General features: G+C 34.1%; 2 protein-coding genes across 2 annotated transcripts; both read left to right on the top strand.

Annotated features, from left to right (window-relative positions):
- Window positions 1–3169: 3169 nt before the first annotated feature.
- Window positions 3170–9591, top strand: LOC101258634 (filament-like plant protein 3). The gene is made up of 4 exons (XM_010316260.4): window positions 3170–5853; window positions 6189–6369; window positions 6973–8648; window positions 9085–9591. The coding sequence occupies exons 1-4, from the start codon at window positions 5755–5757 to the stop codon at window positions 9196–9198; spliced, it is 2070 nt and encodes a 689-aa protein (XP_010314562.2). The 5' UTR covers window positions 3170–5754; the 3' UTR covers window positions 9199–9591.
- A 3477-nt stretch (window positions 9592–13068) lies between these two features.
- LOC112940509 (uncharacterized) lies at window positions 13069–24940 on the top strand. Its single transcript, XM_069292588.1, has 3 exons — window positions 13069–16741; window positions 22590–22686; window positions 22764–24940. The coding sequence occupies exon 1, from the start codon at window positions 15316–15318 to the stop codon at window positions 16147–16149; it is 834 nt and encodes a 277-aa protein (XP_069148689.1). The 5' UTR covers window positions 13069–15315; the 3' UTR covers window positions 16150–16741; window positions 22590–22686; window positions 22764–24940.
- Window positions 24941–25584: the final 644 nt, after the last annotated feature.

Genomic DNA, 25584 nt, shown 5'->3' with positions numbered 1-25584 from the left:
TGCTGGACTTGTATGTTTACTATTGCTTTTTTGTATGTAATTATTTTCTAACAATTCATTTATATGTATTTTAAATTCTTCTAGATCATCAAAGTTATATTTTAATGGTTTCTGTGTTATTATACTATTTTCATCTATTAATTCAATTTTTACTTTTGTCTTATGTTTTTCCCATCCTTGTAATGGATCTTCACTATATAATTGTTCTATTTGTTCATTAATTAATTTGACTTTGTCTATAGCAAATATAATAATTTCTAATTGCGTTATTTGTTTATTATTTATATTTTTCATTTCTTGGTTTATCTTTTCACTTCCTTTTATCCATTCCATAGTTTTTCGTTGTTTATTATTTACTCTTTTTGCTCCTATCTTATTTCCGCATGGTGTAGTAAGCCACCAATGTGTTTTTGTTATTATGTGTGGATAATATTTATCTAGAAATGACATTCCTAATAACATATCTTTTGTAGTAAATTCAAAATTATACATTTCTTCTATTGTTAGTATTTTATCCCATATTTGTATTTTTATATTTTTTGCTTTGTATTTAATCATACTTCCTTCATTGTTAAATCCCGTTACTACCATAGGTGTTTTTAATTTTTCCCATTTATCTTCTGGTAAGCAATTATATTTACATATATTCGCTTCTGCTCCTGTATCTATCATAGGTGTATAATATCTGTTGTAATATCCTTCTACTATAATTTTTGCAAGTATAAATATTTTCATTAATCATTTTGTCCTTTTTATAATTATTTTCTTATTTTGACAAGTTATTGTTAATTGTTCATTTTCTATGTTGTATGGTTTAACTTTTTCTAACCATTTTATTCCTAATGTAATATTATGATCTCCTTGGTATATTTTGAATTGTATTATTAAGAGTATTCCTCCTATAATTATTTCTTTTTCTGTTGTTTCTTCATTCGTGTTTACTATCTCACTAGGTAGTCCAGGGCATGTATGTCCTGTTCTTATAATTTCTTCTTCTAATACTAACTCTCTTGTTATATAATTTTCTTCTTGTCCTGTATTTATTAATATTTTATATTTTCTTTGGTCTATTATTCCTGTTATGAAATAATGATATGGTGTTATTTCTTCTTTATCTAATAAGTTTTGTGGAATTTCATATTTTCTTTTAGATGTACTCATCCTTGATGAGGTAGCTCTTGTCAATGTATTTGGTACGCTTGAAGTGCTTAATCTTTCTTTTACTATCTCTAAATCTTCTTCTATATCAATTTCTTTATAGCTATAGTCATTATTGTCTATTACAGTAATTATTTTTTCAAAAGGATTTTCTATTTTTATTTTATTAATTTTATTTCTTGCTGTTATTTTATGCTTTGTTGTTAATATATATAAATTTTTACATCTTGCTGTAAATAATTTGCTTCCTGGTGCTAGTTCTATTCCAGACATTTTCCAATATAGAACTAATGATCTATCTATGTTTTTATCTGTTAATGATACTGTATAATTAGCACTTATTGTAAATTTAAATTTTTGATATATCAAGTTTCCTTTTACTGCACTAATTACGCTTTTTTCTATAGGGTGTAGAATTCTATCATCTGCTAAATATATTTCTATAGGTGTATTTATTCCTTCTCTAAAGCAGGCTTTTATTAATATTTCTGTTCCTCCTAAATGTACATATTTTATTGGTGTTTTAGCTTTTATATCTTGTATTTCTTTGTTTATCATTCTTTTATTTATTATAGGTATATATGCTTTTCCTCTTGTGTATTTACAATCTATGATATGTTCTTTTTGGCTAACTACATAGTATTCTTCTTTTTGTCTTTTAAACCAATTTCTTAAAATAGGTATTTCTAATACTTTTTCAACACTTAAATCTAATTCTTTTCCTTTTATTTGTTCAAATATCGTATTATCAAATATAATTTTCTGTTCTGATGATTCTTCATCTTGATATTCTTCCTTAGATATTATTTTTATTTCATTTTCAGACATTATATTTCTTCATCTGTTTCATTATTATCTATGTTAATATTTTCTTCTTCATTCTCAGTTTCTATATCTGATACTTCATATATACTATCATTTTCACTTAATTCATAATCTATGTACTCTATTTGCATATATTTTTCATTATCTATAATTAATTCTGCTATTTGTTTTCTTTTTGGATTTTTGGGTAATTTACAATCTTTAGCTATGTGTCCTATCTTTCCACAATTATAACAAGTACATTGGGATATCTTTCTTTTTTGTTTGTATGGTCTTTTTATTTTATAGTTTTTTACATAATACCTTCGTCTTGGTTGTTTATATTTATATATAGATTTCTTTTTTCTATAATTTTTATATCTTTTAGATTTTTGTTTTTTAGTTGTGCATCCAAATTGTGGTGCCATTTTATTTTTGCAACATGATAAATTTTTATTTAGTACTTTTTCCATTTTTAATTTTTCTTTTTGGTTTTCACATAGTTGTATGAACCATTGATTTAAAAATTTTATTCTAGATCCTAAAGTATCTACCATTCCTTCATTATTCCAATCCTTTATTACGTTTGTACTAAATGGTTCTGGTAATTTTGTATAATATTGTTTTCTTATTTCTTTTGCTTCGTCTAAATTGTATTTAGCTTTGTAATAATATTCCTTAAATGCGCAAGTATATTCTTCTAAGTAACACATTTTACATATAGCTAATTTTGTCATAAGTTGTCTATTTATTATTTTTTCTCTATTTTGTTCTCTTATATCTATAGTCATGCCTCCAAATTCATTTCTTATTGCTGATTCATATTTATCTAGTATATCTATATTTGTTGCTGATGCAGATCCATCCATTTTCTTATCATTCCTAAGTACTTCTAAACTTTCCGAGGGTAGATTTTCTATCCATAATTTTGTTGTTCCTACAAATGTTCTTTCTATGTATCTTGGTGTTTTTGCTGTTTCTATTTTATTGTCTATTAACTGTTTAGACATATTTCCTATCCATATTAATATTGCTTTATTTATATCTGCGACACAATCTAAATCTAAAAAATTGTATTGTTCATTTGCTGGTTTAGGTGTCCAATTTTTATTTAATCTACTGTTCCATATTGCATTATTTCTATCTGATTGTTGATAGCTTTCTGTATAATAAGTTGGTGGTGTCCTCCTAGGACTAACTCTAGGACTATTTCTGGGACTATTATCTGGGGTTTTAACTCTTGACGTACTAGGTCTATTCATATCTCCTGTGTTTATCTCTAATTTTTTCGGTTTATTTATCTGTTCTAGAATTTCTGTATATGTTTCACTTATATCACTTATTTCTGATTGTTGGTCATTTTCATTTCCATCTATTTCGTTTACTTCAATATCTTCATTTAGATCTTCATTTAGTTTTTGTTCCATTTGTTTTATTTCATTTGTTAATTCTAGCTCTTTATCTTTTTCTTTTTGTTTATTTTCATATAATAATTTTAACCTAGCTAATTCTTTTTCTAATTCACTTATTCTTGTATTTTTTATTTCTTCTAAATTTTGTACTTCTTGTTTTGCTTGTGTTTTTATTTTTTCAATTTCTCTTGATTTATCTATTTCTTCATTTTCTTTTGTTATTCTTACCATAGCTGTTAAACTATCTTCTAATTTTGCTGTTTCTTTTTCTAGCATTAAATATAAGTTATTTCCTATTTTCTTGTATCTTCTTCCTAAATTTGAAAATACTATTTTTATTATCATTCCGTCTTGGTTTTCATATGTTTTTTCGTCTACTGCAAATTCTTCTTTGTTCATTATGATCTATGTATTATATTATGTTGTAATTCATATTCAAGACAATCTAATTCTAATTCTAACATTAATATATCTTTTCTTTGTGCTAGTATTGATTTATTACATACTCCTGCTAATATGTTTTCTTCTAATCTTCTTTTTCTATGTTGTAATTCTTGTTCTTTTTCAACCATTATTTCCATTATTTCTTCTAGTAATTGTTGTTTATAGATTTCTCTGTTCATACTGTTTTTTCAAATAGCAGACATATTTATATTCTATTTTTGAAATTATGTTTATCAATTGATTTTTTCTATCATTATCTGTTTTGACTAGTTGTGATAGTTCATATTCTATATATAAAGATCTTAATTTTTTCCATATTTTTCTTATCTTTTTATCTATCTTAGTTCTTTTTATTTTAGTATTTTTATTTTTATTCATCATAACTTTTTATATAATATTTTAAAAAGCCTACTTAATTTATCTGGATATCTAATCTTTTTTAACCTGTAATTCCTACCATATCGCCTTAGCCAATATTCAGTCATATTCAATCTCCAATATCTAAATCATCATATAAATCATACATATCATAATAAAGCTCGTCTTGTATACTTTGTATGGTTAACTCAGTCCAACCTTGGGTTGTTATTTCTATTATCTCATATGTTAATAATTTATTATAAATTTCTCTTTTTATATCAGTATTCAAATTTTTTAGTATATAGAATAATAATAGCTTATAATCAACATCATCGTTTAATAGGTAGGTTTTCCATTTTTATTATTTTCATTTTTCACTAAAATTTTATTCCTTTCAACCTCTTAATAAATTATACTTGCTTATTATGCAAAAATAATGATTTAATAATCATCTAGTCTGGTCACTACTACAACTTTCTTCTTTGATTAGTTACCCTAACAGCGCCTCAACTTTGTTTACTCCCCTAAACGGCCTTCTCTGCCTACCGGTTTCAACCTTAGGATGGCATAGTCTGGGCATACTTGTTCGAAGAATATTTCTGTAGCAAACTTTCTAAAGATGGTTATTATAACATTATTCAAACATGATAAACAATTATAATTAACAAGAGATTTTCAGGAATAAATTAATTTAGCTACTCATAAATATAAAATGGTATACCTGTTCTTGTAGATCATCTGTCATAATTGATTTGTTTTCCATAGTTATTTAAATATTTTATTTCATTTGGTCCCCTTAATTTACATATTTTATCCTGGAATTTTTGCCATTGATATGTGCCTCTCGCCATCGTCGTGGTACCCACTAAGATGAATTATTATTATACGTTTGAAAATATTGCAAATACATGGGCGCGAATAATGTTTTATTTGTTACAACTTACAAGCTAAGACTATAAAAAACAATTATTTGATAGAAAATAAAAGTCATTGTCTTCTTTTGATGAAGAAACAATGAAAGCAAAGTTAACTTTGTCTTCACTCATTGCTATATGAGTATACACAACCAAAAAGCTATTTTTTCTTCACAGATAAATTAAATCATTTCTTTGGGATAATTGTTTAGTACTGTGTTTCCTTTTTCAGTATTCGATGAAGATTCTATTATGCTAATTTTTGTGTGGATAGGTTTACTTTGCATGGATGATGTATACATAAAATTTATTTTTCTGGTAAGAAAGGCTTGACTTTTTTTTTTCTTTTTTTCTTTTGGATTGGGGGAGGGGTATCCTCTTTCTGGTGGGTCATAATATTTTTCAGTTTTTGTGTGGGTTTATCCTCAAATTGGGTTTGAGTGTAATGATTGTTTATGGGGAATGGATCTTAGTTTATAATTTGAAATTGAAATACCTCCAATTTGAAATAGTGTTAGGTAGTGACTGTGAGATGTGAATTGTAATCAAAGGCAGCCCCCGTTTTTCAATTGTTTAGGTATAGGGCAAACCTTTGCTATTTTGCTTATTTATTTCTTTGTTGAGCAAAACAAACAAACAAAAAATGAGGAGGTAGAGTTTGGATGGACCGGCGGAGTTGGTTGTGGCGGAGGAAATCGAGTCCGAGTGGTGAAACTGAAAGCTCTGGCGGATCCATTTCATCCCATTTCTCAGATGATCAGGTTTCTGTTTTGCGACTTCCATAATCATTCAACTGCTTTGACTGCTCCACTATCTCTACCTCGATTGTTTAACTTTTCGCTATACACTTACCTGTCATGGATTTCAAATCATTATCATTTGTTCAATATGTGGGAAGAAAGATGTATATGATATGCTAATGCTCGTTACGTTGTAACTTTTCCCCCAAACTCCTCCTTTGATCAAAATCAAAACTGGGAGATGTAAGTGTAATCATCATTTTAATGAAATGAAAAGATAGTGAAATATTGGTGTAGTGAAGTCCTCTTTTCATGATGAATGCTTGCTGATGATTGATCTTTATTTGTTTCTAAAGGAACCTCTGAATCACAACATTCAGTCACCTGAAGTCACATCTAAAACAGCTCCCACCATTGAAGAACTTAATGAAACTGTTAAGACTCTATCAGCTAAATTATCAGAAGCTCTTGAGATTATCCGCGAGAAGGAAGACTTGGTAAAGCAACATGCAAAAGTAGCAGAGGAAGCTGTCTCAGGTACAACCTTATCTATCTTATGCTGGAACTTGTTCTGCGACTTCAATAGTTGTTTCTAATGCCAATCATTAACAATACTAGTATGTGTTTTGGTCCTTTCTTGATAGTTTTTTAGTTAAAGGCCACCTTAAAAGACAATGATAACTACTAGGTACTCTTACTTATAATTTATATTATAGTAGCTGGACTCGATATTATGTATTATCTATCATATTCAGATTTAAGGTTCACAGTATTGTTGCACAAATATAGATCATTGGTTGGCAATTTATTTACTGTGTCGGTAACAGTTTGTTGACGAAGATTTGTTGTAATTATTGAGTTTTCCATTTACTTGGGCTGTGCTATGTCAATGATGCTTAAGGACTCATAATCAATGAATTGGTTGTGAAGGTGGAGATCCAAACTCCGTTGCATCTTTAAGTTGAAGGCCTTTAATGAAGTCGAATCCTAAAATTGATTATTTAATAGTGGAAGTTTAAAGTGTAGCATTTAATAGTTTCTACACAACTGATTGATAACATGGTATAATATATAAATGTCTGCCAGTTAGGTATTTTCTATTGGTGACATTTCTTTTGGTCAATGATTGTATTCTATAAGGATGGGAGACGGCTGAAGCAGAAGTATTGATCCAGAAAAGACTAGTTGAGACAGCAAACCAAAAGAACTCAATCCTTGAAGAGCGTATCAGTCATCTAGATGGAGCACTTAAAGAGTGTCTGAGACAGCTCCGACAGTCGAGAGAAGAGCAAGAGCAGAATGTCCAGGTCACTGTTGCCAAGACAAGTTCTGAATGGGAGTCTAGAAAGTCTGAACTTGAAAATAAGCTTGTTCAGCTCCAGGCTGAACTGCAAAATTCTAAATCCAAAGACAGCAACGTCAAAGATCTTCAGTGTAAGCTTGAATATGTGGAGAAACAGAACTCAAAACTCAAGATTGAGCTTGCTTCGATATCTGAGGAGCTCAAATTAATGACATCTGAGAGAGACTTAAGCACACATGCTGCTGAAACGGCCAGCAAACAACAGCTCGAGAGTATCAAGAAGGTTGCTAACCTTGAAGCAGAATGCCGTATGCTTAAGGCATTCGTTCGGAAAAAATCAACAGTTAACCACCACAAGTCTAGCGCTTGTTCCTCTGCTTATGTTGAACCTTCCACTCACAGTTTATCAAATACTGGAGAACAGTTGTCAATAGTCGAAAATGATCGTCGCAACACGAGTGGTTTGGAGCCAAATAATAATTACCAGAACAGTTCTAGCTTCTTGTCTTCTGCTTTAGTTTCTGAATTGAGTCAATATAATCATGGAAAGCCACATAAAAGAGACCTTATATCGTCGTCTCTAGAGATAAATCTGATGGATGATTTTCTTGAGATGGAGAAGCTTGCAGCACGTCCTGACATCGTGTATGAAAGAAGCAATGGCAGAGGAGAACCCACTTTAAGAACTGAACTTGGAGCCGCGATTAGGCAGGCAGCTGAAGTGGAGAAGTTGGCAAAGATGGAGGTGGAGAAATTGAAACTAGAGATGGAATTAACTCAGTGTCAGGGAGAGCTTACGATATGTAAAGAACAATTAGAAGAAACTATGAACAATTTAATTGAAGTAAGAACTCAGTTATCTATGGAAAATGATGCCAGGAGAAAACTGGAGGCTGAATTCAAGGCTACTATAACCAAGCTTAAAGACTTAACAGAACATGCACAGAAAATGGAGGCTGAGATTATCGAGCTCGAAACAAAGTTATCTATGGCCAATGTAGAAAAGAGTAAGACCGAGGCAGAAGTCAAGTCTACCAATACTATGCTTAAGAATTTAGTTGAACGCTTAGAAGAAACACAGATTGATGTTGTGGAGCTCCAAGGTCAGCTCATTACTGCTAATGAAGCAAAAAGAGCTGCTGAGGCTGAAGTTCAGGCTATGAATGTGAAGCTTAAGAAATTAGAATTTTGCTTGGATGAAACTGAAGTGAAGTGTTTAGGGATTCAAACCCAACTTGAAATGGTGGAAGGAATGAAATCTGGCGTTGAGGCTGAGCTTGAAGCTATCAATGCAAAGAAATATGTGTCAGAGTCACAACTTAAAGCGACTGAATTGGAGCTTCAAACATTGCTTTCTAAAGTTGATTTTCTTCAAGAGGAGCTTTCCGAGGAAAGGGATTTGCACCAAAAAACTGCTGCAAAGTTACAGAAACTAGAAATTGATAATTCAGTGATAAAATCTGCATCCCAGCTTCAGAAAGGAACTATATTCGGGGAATTTACAATCAATAAGGTCAGTTGCCACATATCTTTATAGTTCAACCCCTTGTGTATGTATTTAAAACCTTGAAAATATCTTAGAAGTTCTTACAGATCTCTCTAATCAACTAGCAACGTTTTGGTAATTGCTGACCCTTCATTTCGTAGACTTATTTCTTCTAGAAGAGATTAAAGAATTATAATATTTTTATGATGCAACAGTTGAATAAAAATATGCAGTGCTATTTTAATTCATTCTACAATGTGACAATACATGATTAGTTTAGTATTTGTCCATACATGATTACGGTGAGATATTTGGATGTGCAAAAGAGATGTTTGAAAGTTGAGTGTTGAAGGTGGGGTAAAATGTTATTGAATGCATTACATGCTTTTGCTGCAGTTGATGTTTATAAACATTACATATCCATCTTTTAATATATATATATATATATATGTGCGCATGGTAGGATAAAGAAATGGCAATAGCAGCTAGTCGATTTGCAGAGTGCCAAAAAACAATTGCTTCCATTAATTGGCAATTGAAGTCCCTTGCTATCATGGATGATTTGTTGATCGAGTAGATGAGCTATTACAGATATAATGACATGACATCCTCTTCAGAACTTGCTCTTTTCTGAAGGGAGGATGATTGTCAAAGATAGGGTATTATGCTGTTGAATTTAAGATGGAAGAATTGAATAGCAGAAGAAGAAGTTGCAAAGCTGGAATAGCAAAATCTTTGGTGCCATGTGGTAAGTGCTTAGACATGAACTTATTAGGTAGAACAAAAAATATATATATAGTCATGTGCTGTACTAGTGAGTGTTATGTGCATATTTGAAGTACAAAGGTTCCAAATTCATTGTACACAAGTTCACGAGAAAAAGTATGTGGCTATGTATCATAAAATTAAAATGACTCAAGTCATCCACAGTCATTCAAATTTATCCGCATAATACCTTATTTGTTCAAAAGTCATTTCTATTAAACACAAAATGCTGACATAAAAAAAAAAGAGTGTGTTTCACCCTCCTTAAGCATGTGAAACAAGTTTGAAATAATATTCTTTCTTTTCTTTTAATTTTTCAACTTGTACAACTATTTTATTGTAAAAGATAATTAACAAAAAAAAAAGAATACGCCGATCTTTTTCCCCGATACGGCAATAGAAAATTTCATCGTCTTTTTACAGCACAGCCCTCCACCTTTCTTTCTTTCTTTCTCCCATTCTTTCTGTTTTTTTTTCTTCTTTCCATTCTTTCATATATATTTTTTAAATTATTACATAGATATCTAAGTCTCAAATTTCCTAGCATAATTCCATTGTTTCTTATGAAAGTAGTATGAATCAATTTTTTCGGGCAAAAATCGTTATTTTTCATATAATTATGATAAATGATTTGTAATGGAAAGAAAATGAAAGGTAATGGATGAAAAGTTCTGATGCGATTCGATTAAAAGGGGAATGAACGTTTAGCTTCAGTGTAACTATAGCATACAAACTAGGATGAAAAGGTAAGGTTCAATTAGTGTCGGCAAAATGAGCTCATATTTTGGTGTCCGCCTAAACCGCCCATATCTTAATGGGGCACACCGCGTGATTCTCCACATGGGCAAATTATGGGTTGATACCCATATTTGACCCATAAAAATATGGATAAACTATGGGTAAAATATGAGTAAAGTATGAATTAGTCAAATGAGTTGAACTTCTAACTTTTATCCACTCAAAATTCATGATATTACTAAAAATAGTGTAACTTTTCTTCCTTTATATGTTATTTTATAGAATTAAATATTCTTCTCTCTAATTGAAAAGGTGAAGTCTTTGACCCTCCAAAAATATATAATTTAAATGTACATTTATTTTGTTAATTATAATTACATTTTATTTATTTATTTATTTATTTAATTTTATAAAAATGACACCCCATACACATTTAAGACGATATATATCAAGTTATAAACATACTCTTTAAAAATAAATTACTTATAGTATATTATTATCGAGTTATAGCATATCAATTAAAAATATATTTAATTAAAAATAAATTATAAGTAATTATGTAAATAATAGTTAATATGTTTAAATATTTTATTTGATCTTTCAGTTACCTTCTTTAAACCAGACTCTTTATATTTTTACAGATTAATATTATAGTTACTTTTTTACAGTTTATAAAATAAATAATAAATTATTATTAATTAAGTTCAAACTTTAGTGTTACATTTTTAAAACAAAACATAAATATTAGGGATTTGATTTTGATTAAATCCCTACTATAAAGTTGTCCAATAACCATCTACTCCCACTACACCCTATACTCATACACCATTCAAACTTACTCTACACGCCTAAATCTTCATCTTCTCCAAATCGTCCTCACTCATCATCTTCACCAGCAATTTTCAAATCGCCCTCACTCATCATCTTCCCCATAACGACTGAGTCATCCCCATTCCCATCACAGATTTGTTTCATTCCACACCATCTTCATAAATTACTTTAATTTTTCTTATGTTCGTAAAGAATGTAGATGAAAGCCAATAGAACATCAATTAAAAGTAGAAAATTGGTTAAGGAGTCATCATCTGATGACTTTCATGCTCCTTCATTCAATATTTTGCCCAAACTCAACCGTAAAAATCAATTGGAAAACAGACTGCCAGTTCTGATAATCGAAGACTGAAAAAAATAATTAAAAAAAAAAGATGCAAAGGAAAGAGGGAAGAAGAAGAAGGGAAAAGAAATTCAAACATCGCCAGAATCAGATTCTGACTTTGTTAACGAATCAAAAAATAAAAAGTCAAAAGGTATTGAAATTGGTCGATCGACAAGAATGTCCTCAAAGAAGGATTCAGAGATACAACGCACAAAGAAATCCAAAAAAGTTATCAAGGTTAATAAAAAGATTATTTTAAATTTTGGTTATATTATTATACATAAGTGAGTTTGATTTTTTATTTTATTTGGCAATCGTATGATATATGAAATTTGTATGAATTGATATTTTTGTATGTATATGAGTTTATTCATTATTTTTGTTGAAAATTGTTTTTATGTATGAATATTATATGAGTTATGTATTAATCGTGTATGAATTGAATTTTCACTGTTATATGCGAACACTTTGAATTTCATAGTTATATCATATAATTTTGACTATTATAATACGTATTACCACTGTATATTTTACGTTTTGATTTTGATCCATGAATTGATGTATTGGTATTGTATGAGTTTTATTTTGTAGTTTAAAAGTCACAGATTAATTTTTTTTTTTTAAAAAATCTAATATGTATTAAAATTGTATGAATTATGTATGAACTGATGTATTAGTTTGTATGATTTTTGTATGAATTGAATTAACTGTCCATTAATATGATAGTGTATATTTTATGTTTTGATTTTGATATATGAATTGATATATTGATACTGTATGAGTTTTATTTTGTAGTTTAAGTCACGGATTAATTTTAAAAAATATATAATATATATTAATATTGTATGAATTATGTATGTACTGATGTATTAGTTTGTATGATTTGAATTGTCTGTCAATTAATAGGGCAGTGTATCTATGATTTTTCTATGAAATTATATATTATGTTAAAAGTATTGATTTAGTTTTACCAATTTTATAGGAGAAGAAGGTACAAACACATTTGTCTTCATATATCAACATGAATGTGTTCGCTGATCTGTTGATCTTCCTTGGTCAAAATGTGTTCCAACAATTTTTACAAGAAATACCATTTGAATTTTTTTATGATTTACATAACATAAAAATTCAATGTCAATTGTTGCGCCATATTTTTCTTCTTGAAAATGAAAATAATAGAGATGACATGTTCTTATCAACATAAATAGTACAGAGTAACACTTTGGATTAAATGAATTTATCGCTATAACCGGTCTGAAATTTGGATCGATTTTTTATTTTGTTTCTGATTCGTCTATTCCAAATAGACTTATCGCATAAAATTTTGGGGATATGGACAAAGTCCCCAAGTCAAATTTTTACCACATGTTTAGATTGAAAAACTTTAGGGAAGAGGATGACCTTTTAAAAATCAAAATTCTGTACTTCATTTCATCATTTCTGACTGCTTCAGACCCTTCAAAACAACAATTTTCAAATTATATTTTGATTTAGTTGAGTCTTGCCAGTATGCCACATTTTCATGGGGAAATGAGTATTTTAATTTAACACTTAAAGCGTGCAGTCATAAGTTGAAAAAAATTCTTCGTCATTCAAGTTCAGCTTGTTCCATATAGCCTTGCAGGTATGGTTTTATGAGTGTTATCATCAATTTGACAACACAATTGCTATCCATGCTTTAGATCGCACACTGCATATCCCGAACTAGAAGACAACAAATGACGTTATTTTTTTTATGATTTGAAGAAAACGACATTCATAACCCATGAAAATCAGGTAACTTTTTATTGAATGTTATTAAAGTAATTATTTATTCTCATATTTTTCTTTTATGCAGTGTAACGACCTGTTTAGTCGTTTTGAGCAGTTAAGTTTATTTCTGGTAATAACTGTCTGAGTCGACAGATCCCACGACGGACCGTCGAGGGTGTCTCGTTCCAAAACACATAGACTCTGGAAAAATTGGGTACTGAGAACAACTCTCTGAACTTCGCGACGGAAGAGCAGGACGGACCGTCGTAGGCACGACGGACCGTCGCAGACTCTTTAATGAATTGAGTCTCTGTACTTTGTGACGGAAGAAGCAGGACGGACCGTCGCAAGCACGACGGGCCATCACAGGCTGCGTAACCCTGACTGGGTCGGATTTCTGTTAAATGTCTTAAGGGGCATTTTGGACTATTCGTGCTTGTAATTATAAAGTTAGTGGTTTAATGTTAATAATTCAATTACTTGGGGGTTAAAGGAGACAACCTTGGAATAAATAGTGGGTTACTTTTACCATCTTTTATACTTAATTATATGGTAATTAGGGTAAAAGAAAAAGAGTTAGAATAAGGAAAAATAGAAAGAACAGAGAAAAGAGGGGAGAATGAACGAACGAGAGAGGGAGAAATGAAGAGGAAAGCAAAGCATTGGAAAAGTAGATTTCTTGATCACGATTCTTCGGTGGAGGTAGGTTATGGTTTATGCTTTTCCATAGTAAACTCTTAATAGCGAATGATATGTGCTGGGTAGTATTGTAAAGTCTCCTATATGCTTAATTGTGTGCTTGCATAATGTAATTATGTAATTGTGATGAATTAGCATGATGAGGCTGTTGAATCTTAAACCTTAAAAACCTCCTTGATAATGATGATGCCTTGGTATAAAAGAAGGCTTGATGAACTAAAAGAATGAGGTTAATGGATCGGGTGTCACGTTCCGACACCAGGATAGTAGTAGTAGATCGGGTATCACGTTCCGACACTAGGATAGTATTAGTGGATCGAGTGTCACGTTCCGACACCAGGATAGTAGTAGTGGATCGGGTGTCACGTTCTGGCACCAGGATAGTATTAGTGGATCGGGTGTCACGTTCCGACACCAGGATAGTAGTAGTGGATCGGGTGTCACATTCCGACACCAGGATAGTAGAGGATCAGAGTGTCACGTTCCGACACCAGGATAGTATGAGGAGGATCGGAGTGTCACGTTCCGACACTAGGTTAGTAAAAAGAATGAATCTTGAATTATGTTAATATACTCAATTTAAAGAACCTAATTCCTAAATGAGTATGGTATGGAGGCTTGAGTCCTCATAGATGTGCTTGGGTTGTGGCAAATGGTTATGGTACTTGTTGTTGTCACCTGTTAAGTGTGGGTGCCACTCACGACTCGTTTTGGGTCGTGACAAACTTAGTATCAGAGCATTAGGTTTGTTGGTCTCATCACAGAAGAACGAGTCTAGTAGAGTCTTGAGGAACGGTAGGGGGACGCCTTTACTTTTCTTTGAGAGGCTATAAGACTTTAGGAAAATTCCATTCTTTCTTTCTTTCGTGCTATTACTTGGATCCAATTGGTATCTAGGTGATACAAATTGGTATCTGACCATCTTCACTTTATTTCGCAGATGGATAGAACTAGAGCAACAACTGCGCCAACACCAACACCGGCAAGACAAGATGCGTCTAAGACAGCCACTGGGGCTGTAGCTCGAAGAGGAGCAGTGGCAAGAGGCCGTGGTAGAGGTCGCGGGAGGACGTCCTCTAGGGGAAGAGGACAAGCACCTGGCCAGTCTAGTGCTAGGGCGGTGACTCCTCCACCGACCGAGGAAGTATTAAGAGAGGGTGAGGAAGGGGAGAATGAACAAGTACAGAGTGAGGAATTACCCCCCCCCAACCTACCCCAGAGATGATTAATCAGGTTCTTGCTTATCGTAGCGGGTTATCTGATCAAGGCCAGACACCTCCAGTGTTTTCTGCACCAGCACCTCAGGTTCCGGGAGTACAACATGCAGCTGCTGTGGCTCCCCGCATGGATGCCTCATTGGAAATAGGCACGTTTCCTCGGTTGACTACAGGGCCTATAATGACAAGCGGCCAGCATGAACTTTTCAGTAAGTTCTTGAAGTTGAAACCTCCAGTTTTCAAGGGTGCTGAATCTGAGGATGCCTATGACTTTCTGGTTGATTGTCATGAGTTGCTACATAAGATGAGCATAGTGGAACGATTCGGTGTTGAGTTTGTAACCTATTAGTTTCAGGTAAATGCCAAAATGTGGTGGCGATTGTATGTTGAGTGTCAACCATCACAGGCACCACCTATGACTTGGGCATCATTCTCTAGCTTGTTTATGGAGAAGTATATACCCCGGACTTTGAGGGATAGGAGGAGAGATGAGTTCCTGAGCCTAGAGCAAGGCACGATGTCGGTTACTGCATATGAGGCTAAGTTTCGTGCATTATCTAGGTATGCCACCCAGCTTTACTTCAGTCCACAAGAGCGGATTCTCCGTTTTGTGAAGGGATTGAGGTCAGATTTGCAGACTCCAGCCTTACAGGTATCTACTGCAGCAAAATCCTTTCAGGAAGTGGTAGACTTTGTGATAGAGGAGGAGGGAGTGAAGCCAGATGACTTCACCATGGCATCAGCAACTAAGAAGTTTCGCAAGGGAGGTGAGTTTAATGGTTCTTACTCCAGAGGACAGGGTGCAGGAGGTTACCCAGCCCGACCTATTCAGTCTTCACTGGTTGATTGTCATGAGCTGCTACATAAGATGGACATAGTAGAACGGTTCGGCGTTAAGTTTGTGACCTATCAGTTTCAAGGAAATGCCAAAATGTGGTGGCGATTGTATGTTGAGTGTCAACCAGCACAGGCACCACCTATGACTTGGGCATCATTCTCTAGCCTATTTATGGAGAAGTATATACCCCGGAATTTGAGGGATAGGAGGAGAGATGAGTTCCTGAGCCTAGAGCAAGGCAGGATGTCAGTTACTGCTTATGAGGCTAAGTTTCGTGCATTATCCAGGTATGCCACCCAGCTTTGCTTCAGTCCACAAGAGCGGATTCGGCGTTTTGTGAAGGGATTGAGGTCAGATTTGTAGATCCCAGCCTTACAGGTAGCTGCTGCAGCAAAATCCTTTCAGGAAGTGGTAGATTTTGTGATAGAGGTGGAGGGGGTGAAGCGAGATGACTTCACTATGGCATCGTCATCTAAGAAGTTTCGTAAGGGAGGTGAGTTTAGTGGTTCTTACTCCAGAGGGCAGAGTTCAGGAGGTTACTCAGCTCGACCAATTCAGTCTTCACTACAGGCTGTAGCTGGGGGTCCACCGCAGACCGGTCAACATTTCTCTGAATTTGGAGGTTATCCCCAGACTCCGCCGTTCTCACAGAGACCTATGCTTGAACCCATAGAGTGTTATGGATGTGGGGAAATTGGACATATTAAGAGATATTGTCCAAAACAGAGTTACATACCCCCAATAGTCAGAGGTAGAGGTGGTCATGGAAGAGGCCGCTATTCCGGAGAACGTGGTGGCCGAGGTAATGGTGGTCACCAAATCAACCGGGGCGGCGGGCAAACTGGAACTTCTGCAGCACAACATGGTAGGGGCAACGGACAGACAGGTGACAGGGCCCATTTTTATGCTTTCCCTGGGAGATCTGAAGCGGAGACATCTGATGCTGTCATCACAGGTAATCTTTTGGTTTGTGATTGCATGGCTTCTGTATTGTTTGATCCTGGATCCACATTTTCTTATGTATCTTCCTCATTTGCTACTGGTTTTGATTTACATTGTGATTTTCTTGACATGCTATTCGTGTTTCTACTCCGGTGGGTGAGTTTGTGATAGTTGAAAAGGTGTATAGGTCTTGTCTTATGACTTTTGTGGGGAGCAATACTCATGTAGACTTGGTTATCCTAGAAATGGTTGACTTCGATGTAATTCTGGGTATGACTTGGCTTTCTCTAAATTTTGCAATCTTAGATTGTAATGATAAAACTGTAACGTTGGCCAAGCCTGGGACAGATCCGTTAGTGTGGGAGGGTGACTACACTTCCACTCCAGTTCGTATTATCTCCTTTCTTCGTGCTAAAAGAATGGTTAGTAAGGGTTGTTTAGCTTTCTTGGCACACCTCAGGGATGATACTACTCAAGTACCTTCAATTGAGTCGGTTTCGATAGTCCGCGAGTTTCTGGATGTGTTTCCTGCAGACCTTCCTGGTATGCCAGCGGATAGAGATATTGATTTCTGTATTGATCTGGAGCCGGGTACTCGCCCCATTTCCATACCCCCTTATAGGATGGCTTCCGCTGAGTTAAGAGAGTTAAAGGCCCAACTTCAAGAGTTGTTAAGCAAAGGCTTTATTAGACCAAGTGCATCCCCTTGGGGTACTCCAGTTTTGTTTGTGAAGAAGAAGGATGGAAGTTTTCGGATGTGCATAGACTACAAACAACTGAATAAGGTAACTATTAAGAACAGGTATCCTCTTCCTCGCATCGATGATTTGTTCGATCAGTTACAAGGTGCTTGTACCTTCTCAAAAATTGATTTGAGATCTGGTTATCATCAATTGAAAATACGGGCAACGGATGTGCCAAAGACTGCTTTTCAAACCAGGTATGGACATTATGAGTTCTTAGTAATGTCTTTTGGACTTACGAATGCCCCTGCTACTTTCATGAGCTTGATGAATGGAATTTTTAAGCCATATCTGGACCTCTTTGTCATTGTATTCATCGATGATATACTGGTATACTCAAAGAGCAGGAAAGAACATGAGGAGCACTTGAGAATTTTATTGGAAATGTTGAGGGAGAAAAAGCTTTATGCCAAATTCTCCAAGTGTGAGTTTTGGCTAGATTCAATGTCCTTCTTGGGGCATGTGGTTTCTAAGGATGGAGTGATGGTGGATCCTTCTAAGATCGAAGCAGTGAAGAGTTGGGTAAGACCTACTAATGTTACAGAGGTAAGGAGCTTTGTTGGTTTAGCTAGCTACTACCGTCGATTTGTCAAGGGATTTTCCTCCGTTGCTTCCCAATTGACAAATTTGACTAAGTAGGGTGTTCCATTTGTATGGTCATACAAGTGTGAAGAAAGCTTTCAGAAACTCAAGACTTTGTTGACTACTGCACCAATTCTTACCCTGCCAGTGGAAGGTAAGAATTTCATTGTTTATTGTGATGCATCCTATTTTGGTTTGGGTGCAGTGCTAATGCAAGAGAAGAATGTAATTGCTTATGCTTCGAGGCAATTAAAGGTGCATGAACGTAATTATCCGATCCACAATTTGGAGTTGGCTGCGGTAATGTTTGCATTAAAGCAATGGAGACATGATCTATATGGGGTTAAGTGTGAAGTCTATACGGATCATCGTAATCTACAGTATGTCTTTACTCAGAGAGATTTGAATCTGAGACAGAGGAGATGGATGGAACTACTGAAAGACTACGATATTACTATTTTGAATCATCCGGGAAAAGCTAACATTGTGGCAGATGCGTTAAGTAGAAAAGCAGGGAGCATGGGAAGTCTAGCTCACTTGCAGGTTTCTAGACGCCCATTGGCTAGAGAGGTTCAGACTCTGGCTAATGACCTTATGAGGCTAGAAGTAAATGAGAAGGGAGGATTTTTGGCCTGTGTGGAGGCAAGATCTTCCTTTCTTGACAAGATTAAGGGAAAGCAGTTTACTGATGAGAAACTGAACCGGATTCGAGATAAGGTATTGTCAGGAGAGGCTAAAGAAGCAAAAATTGATGAGGAAGGTGTTTTGAGAATTAAGAGAAGGGTATGTGTACCCCGCGTCAATGATTTGATTCACACTATTCTTACAGAGGCTCATAGTTCAAGGTATTCTATACATCCTGGTGCAACCAAGATGTACCGTGACCTAAAGCAACATTTTTGGTGGAGTAGGATAAAGCGTGACATTGTTGATTTTGTTGCTCAATGCCCGAATTTTCAGCTGGTAAAGTATGAACACCACAGGCCTGGAGGGACACTTCAGAGAATGCCCATTCCTGAATGGAAGTGGGAGAGAATTGCAATGGACTTCGTGGTAGGTCTTCCAAAGACAATGGGTAAGTATGACTCCATTTGGGTAATCGTTGACAGATTAACTAAGTCTGCTCATTTCATTCCAGTCAAGGTGACTTACAATGCAGAGAAGTTAGCCAAACTTTATATCTCAGAAATTGTTCGATTGCATGGAGTTCCACTCTCCATCATATCAGATGGGGGTACGCAATTTACTTCTAAGTTTTGGAGAACATTGCATGCCGAATTAGGTACTAGGTTGGATCTTAGTACCGCATTTCACCCTCAGACCGATGGTCAGTCTGAGCGAACGATTCATGTTTTGGAGGATATGCTTGCGCATGTGTGATAGAGTTTGGTGGTCATTGGGATAACTTCTTACCCTTAGCAGAGTTCTCATACAACAATAGCTATCACTCAAGTATTGATATGACCCCATTTGAGGCTCTGTATGGGAGAAGATGTAGGTCGCCCATTGGGTGGTTTGATGCATTTGAGGTTAGACCTTGGGGTACTGACCTTCTGATGGAATCGTTAGACAAAGTGAAATGCATTCAAGGAAAGCTTCTAGCGGCTCAAAGTAGACAGAAAGAGTATACAGATCGAAAGGTTAGAGACTTGGAGTTTATGGAGGGTGAGCAAGTTTTGCTGAAGGTTTCGCCCATGAAAGGGGTGATGTGGTTTGGTAAGCGAGGTAAGCTTAGTCCGAGGTACATTGGTCCATTTGAAGTTCTGAAGCGCGTGGGGGAGGTAGCTTATGAATTAGCCTTTCCCCCAGGACTGTCAAGAGTGCACCCGGTATTTCATGTGTCTATGTTGAAAAGATACCATGGGGATGGAAACTACATCATTCGTTGGAATTCAGTTCTTCTTGATGAGAATTTGTCTTATGAGAAGGAGCCTGTTGCAATTTTAGATAGAGAATTCCGCAAGTTGAAATCAAGGGAGATGGCATCCATCAAAGTTCAATGGAAGAATCGACCAGTTGAAGAGTCCACTTGGGAGAAGGAGGCCGATATGCAAGAAAGATACCCACACCTGTTTACAGATTCAGGTACTCCTTTTCGTCCTTGTTTTTCTTCTTGTGATCGTTCAGGGACGAACGATGGGTAAATTGGTATCTATTGTAACGACGTGTTTAGTCATTTTGAGCAGTAGAATTTATTTCTGGTAATAATTGTCTCAGTCGACGGATCCCACGACGGACCGTCAAGGGTGTCTCGTTCCAAAACACTTAGACTCTGGAAAAATTAGGTACTGAGAACAACTCTCTGAACTTCGCGACGGAAGAGCAGGACGGACCGTCGTAGGCACGACAGACCGTCACAGACTCCTTAATGAATTGAGTCTCTGTACTTTGTGACGGAAGAAGCAGGACGGACCATCGCAGGCACGACGGGCCGTCACAGGCTGCGTAACCCTAACTGGGTCGAATTTCTGTTAAATGTGTTAAGGGGCGTTTTGGACTATTCCTGCTTATAATTATAAAGTTAGTGGTTTAATGTTAATAATTCAATTACTTGGGGGTTAAAGGAGACAACCTTGGAATAAATAGTGGGTTACTTTTACCATCTCTTATACTTAATTATATGGTAATTAGGGTAAAAGAAATAGAGTTTGAATAAGGAAAAATAGAAAGAACAGAGAAAAGAGGGGAGAACGAACGAACGAGAGAGGGAGAAACGAAGAGGAAAGCAAAGTTGGAAAAGTAGATTTCTTGATCACGATTCTTCGGTGGAGGTAGGTTATGATTTATGCTTTTCCATAGTTAACTCTTAATAGCGAATGATATGTGTTGGTTAGTATTGTAAAGTCTCCTATATGCTTAATTGTGTGTTTGCATGATGTAATTATGTAATTGTGATGAATTAGCATGATGAGGCTGTTGAATCTTAAACCTTAAAAACCTCCTTGATAATGATGATGCCTTGGTATAAAAGAAGGCTTGATGAACTAAATGAATGAGGTTAATGGATCGGTGTCACGTTCCGACACCAGGATAGTAGTAGTGGATCGGGTGTCACGTTCCGACACCAGGATAGTATTAGTGGATCGGGTGTCACGTTCCGACACCAGGATAGTAGTAGTGGATCGGGTGTCACGTTCTGACACCAGGATAGTATTAGTGGATCGGGTGTCACGTTCCGACACCAGGATAGTAGAGGATCGGAGTGTCATGTTCCGACACCAAGATAGTATGAGGAGGATCGGAGTGTCACGTTCCGACACCAGGTTAGTAAAAGGAATGAATCTTGAATTATGTTAATATACTCAATTTAAAGAACCTAATTCCTAAATGAGTATGGTATGGAGGCTTAAGTCTTCATAGATGTGCTTGGGTTGTGGCAAATGGTTATGGTACTTGTTGTTGTCACCTGTTAAGTGTGGGTGCCACTCACGACTCATTTTGGGTCGTGACATGCATCATAAATTCAGAAATATGATTTTTACTGAAGAAGAGTTAAATGTCATGGATGAGACCATTTTAAGCCAATCTCCCAGTCACCATGATTCTGAAGAGCAAGGAACCTCGAAAAAGCATGACGTTGATTTTGAACAAAAATATGTAGAGTTGAAAGCTGAAATTAAACAGGTATAAATAAAAATTTACGCTTAAAATAATTTTTAGATATTACGCTATACATATCAAAACTTATTACTGTTTAATGAACTGGTTAAGGTGGAGTTGAAGGATCTCAAAGTTAATGTTAGTTTCAATCTCATTTCAATGAACTAATATAATTACTCTATATTTTATTTTATTATTTTGATTTTTTTATACATTAATAAGATTGACAAGCACATGGTTAAAATCAAGACTTTTGTCGATAACTCGACTAAGCTTATAATTGAATAGATTAGATTGTCAAGACGTCAACCAACACTAGATGCACAACAACAGATATGAATCAATGTCTTTTATGCATATGAATGTTGTTTGATCATTGTATCTATTGATATTTTATGTCATTTGTGTTTACATTTATGATCAATGTATGACTTTTAAATGAAAAAATGGAAATTTTTTCATATATATATGTGTGTGTGTGTGTGTGTGTGTGTGCGTGTGCGTGCGTGCGTGCGTGGGTGTGTGTGTGTGTGTGTGTGTGAATAATGTATAGATGTATTAATTATGTATGAAAGTTTCTTTATATATATATATATGAATAATCTATAGATGTTGTATTAATTATGTATGAAAGTGTTTATATATATATATATATATATATATATATATATATATATGAATAATGTATAAATGTTGTATTAAATGTGTATGAAAGTGTCTTTTTTTTTTATATATATAACAATGTTTAATTGTGGTATCAATTGTGTATGAAAGTGACTTTTATATATATATATATATATATATATATATATAAACAATGTATAAAAGTTATATATAAATGTATGAAAGCACGATTTTGATACATGTATGAATTATGTTAATTTAATTCATACAAAAAATCAAAATATATTGACGTTATCTGAAAACTAATATCAGGACGACACCACTCACAATGTTACACAATCTGCTAAAGATCCAATGAATATGCCGTCTGTTTCAATGGACGAACACGTCCACATTTAAAATATCGATGGTATGATATACACATTATTATAAAATGTATTTCAATTTAAAATTTTATTTTTACATAATGATTTTTATCTTATGTAGATGAAGATCAAAAGTCAAGTGGTGATTTTTTCAACACTGACGTACCTGGATCATCAACTTCAGACCACCATTGTTGGATGATTATCCTGATTAATAGATTGGCAATGATTGTCATTAGAGAATTGAATTAGTAGGCATTGTGAATTATAATTATGGGAATAGTAGGTCTGCAGAATACTCATTGTAACTAGATGACCCTAGTTCATTTTTTATTATTATTATTGTTCCATTATAATTTAAGTTTTCTTTATATTAAGATAGTAAATAGATATTTTTGATGGATTACATCACATAAAAATTATTAGAGCTAAGTTTTTTTTTGAATAATTAAGAGTTATTTCTAGGCTTAAAAATTCAGGAGCTTAATTATAGATCTGATTCAATTTTTGTTTATCAAGGCTAAACATGCATTAATAAGAGTGTTGTTAGTTTTGAAATCTTATTATAAATATATGTACTTGAATAGATTGCATTAATTTGGAAGCTCAACGAAAAAGGGAAGGCTCAAACCCCGGAGTAAATTGTTGATTAGTTGAGGCAAGTGGATTTCTAAACTCTTGTTAAGTGTATGGAATGTATGTATTTCCTTGTGGTATATGTTTGTGAGTAACGGGATTTGGTGATGGGTTGGCTTGTCCACCTTGATTAATTTTAATGATGAAAACAAAGGGTAATAAAAGACAATTTAAATAATTGATTGTGTGTGATGTATTGATAATGGAGAATGGTTTGAAAGGCTTTTTGAATCATTATTGTTGTGAATCGTGCAATGTTATGAAAATGGTGATATCCTCTTATTTGTGTGAACATGTCATTTGCATTATTTTGAGACATGATGGTGAAAAGTGTTATGTGCATTGAGAAAGAATGAGAACTTAAAGAGGATGTACCATTTCGAGGGACATAACGCGCGCCGCGATGGATACTATATTTTGAGGAACGTATCGCTCGCCGCGATGGTTATTATTATCGAGGGTCTTATCGTGCGCCGCGACAAATGCATGGACAAATATGTCCCCCATGGGTCCCGGACTGAGAGACAGCGGGTGTGTATCACTAGGTCAGACATGCATCATTATACTTGACATTGCATTCCATTGCATTGTACATACTTATTATTAGTGAACTTGATATCGTGTTTTGTTGATCTTCTGATTACCTTTCTGTGGAACTTGTGATTGATCAATATTGAGCTTGTTATTGCGGATAAGTAATTTGTTTAAGTGTTGTTGTTGAGGATATGTAATTTCTCTAAGTGTTATTGTTGAGCTACGTGCTATGTAAACTATGAGCTGTTAGGTTGGGTTGATTAATGCAGGTTGTAGTTGTGGAGGTTAGGTTAGGGGTGGTAGGAGTACTCGTATTTCATCCCCTTTGCTTGTGTTTAGAGGTTTACTTGCTTAGTACCGTGTGGTTTGGTACTCACCCCTTGCTTCTACAAATTTTTGTAAGTTATGAGCCTGGATTTTTGTTGCACTTGTCATTCTCTTCTTTTCTGAGGCTTCTTGGAGATTTGTGATGTAGCTGTTTCCATCTCAGCAGACTTTCTTCTCCATAATTATGATGTTTTTCTATTCTAGAAACAAGTTCATTTGAGACTTGAGTTTTTCTTTTGAATCAATTGTAATACTTTAGAGGCTTGTACACGTGACTACCAGGTTTTGGGGGTATAATGTAAGTTGATAGTAAATTTTCCGTATTTTAATTGTAATGGTGGAGTTTTAGGCTGACTTGTCTTGATGGGATAAGACGAGTGCCATCACGTCTATTTTTGGGTCGTGACAAGTTATTATAAATTTTTTTCTAATTTCAACTTATTTACACTTATTGTGGTCTATAGACCTCCTTTTTTGTCTAATATATCAGCAATGGTGTTTTTGATGTGTCTGCTATTGATATCAATTCAACATATCATCGTCCGAACTATGCCACATTACTTTGGTATTATGCAAAATCAAAGAATGAAGAGGGGCCAATAAGTGAAAGTGAAGTTACAAGTACAATTGCTAGCAAGTATGGTGGAGCTCGCACGCCAAAAAAACAAGTTATGGACACCACCAATTATCCTACTCCAAGACCATGTAATAGAAAGTAGAAAAAGTTCATTGCACCCTTTACATTATTTTGAATGAAACTGTTGAACTATTTATGTTATTTTCCAGTTCAGTATTATTAATATGAAGCAAAGATTGTTTTATATAAATTATCAATGTTACCCTTATTTTGGATGAACGGATTACTATGTTTATACACATAAAATCACATAAATATATTTTTTGATACACATAAATATATATGCAATTGTATGAAATATATTTTAACTCTGTATGAACTAGTTTAAAATAAATGAATGTATCAAAATATGTTAAAAAAAATTCTTATGTATGAATTATGTATTTCATATATTAATCATTGTAAAAAAATGTATAATATATGTACGTATGCATATTGTATGAAACATATTTTAACTTTGTATGAAATAATTAAACAATACATTAATGTACCAAAATATGTTACAAAAAAATTATCATTATGTATGAACATTGTAAGAATTATATATGCCATATATTAACTTTTGTATAAATATGAATAAATCATGTATGTATTTTGTATGAAATATATTTTGACTTTGTACGAACTAGTTAACAATACATTAATGTACCAAAATATGTTAAAAATAATTTATTCTTATGTATCAACATTGTATGAATTATGTATGTCATATTTTACTTTGAATTATATGGAAGAGAAACGAATGAATGTATGCTTTACTGAATTTTAATACTTTATGAAATTTGTATGAATGGTTTCTCAATGGGGG

This window comes from Solanum lycopersicum, chromosome 12 (assembly GCF_036512215.1).
Source record: "Solanum lycopersicum chromosome 12, SLM_r2.1".
In the NCBI taxonomy this organism is placed as follows: Eukaryota; Viridiplantae; Streptophyta; class Magnoliopsida; order Solanales; family Solanaceae; genus Solanum; species Solanum lycopersicum.
The sequence above is the reverse complement of the archived record's forward strand: the minus strand, read 5'-3'. Positions and strand labels throughout refer to the sequence as shown.

What these genes read in the sequence shown, in the direction of transcription:
- LOC101258634 (XM_010316260.4), top strand. Translation starts at nt 5,755, where the DNA reads ATGGACCGGCGGAGTTGGTTGTGGCGGAGGAAATCGAGTCCGAGTGGT. An exon ending in CCCATTTCTCAGATGATCAG is followed by an intron (nt 5,854 to 6,188) that starts GTTTCTGTTTTG and finishes TTGTTTCTAAAG; the next exon opens with GAACCTCTGAATCACAACAT. An exon ending in AGCAGAGGAAGCTGTCTCAG is followed by an intron (nt 6,370 to 6,972) that starts GTACAACCTTAT and finishes GTATTCTATAAG; the next exon opens with GATGGGAGACGGCTGAAGCA.
- LOC112940509 (XM_069292588.1), top strand. Translation starts at nt 15,316, where the DNA reads ATGTGGTGGCGATTGTATGTTGAGTGTCAACCATCACAGGCACCACCT.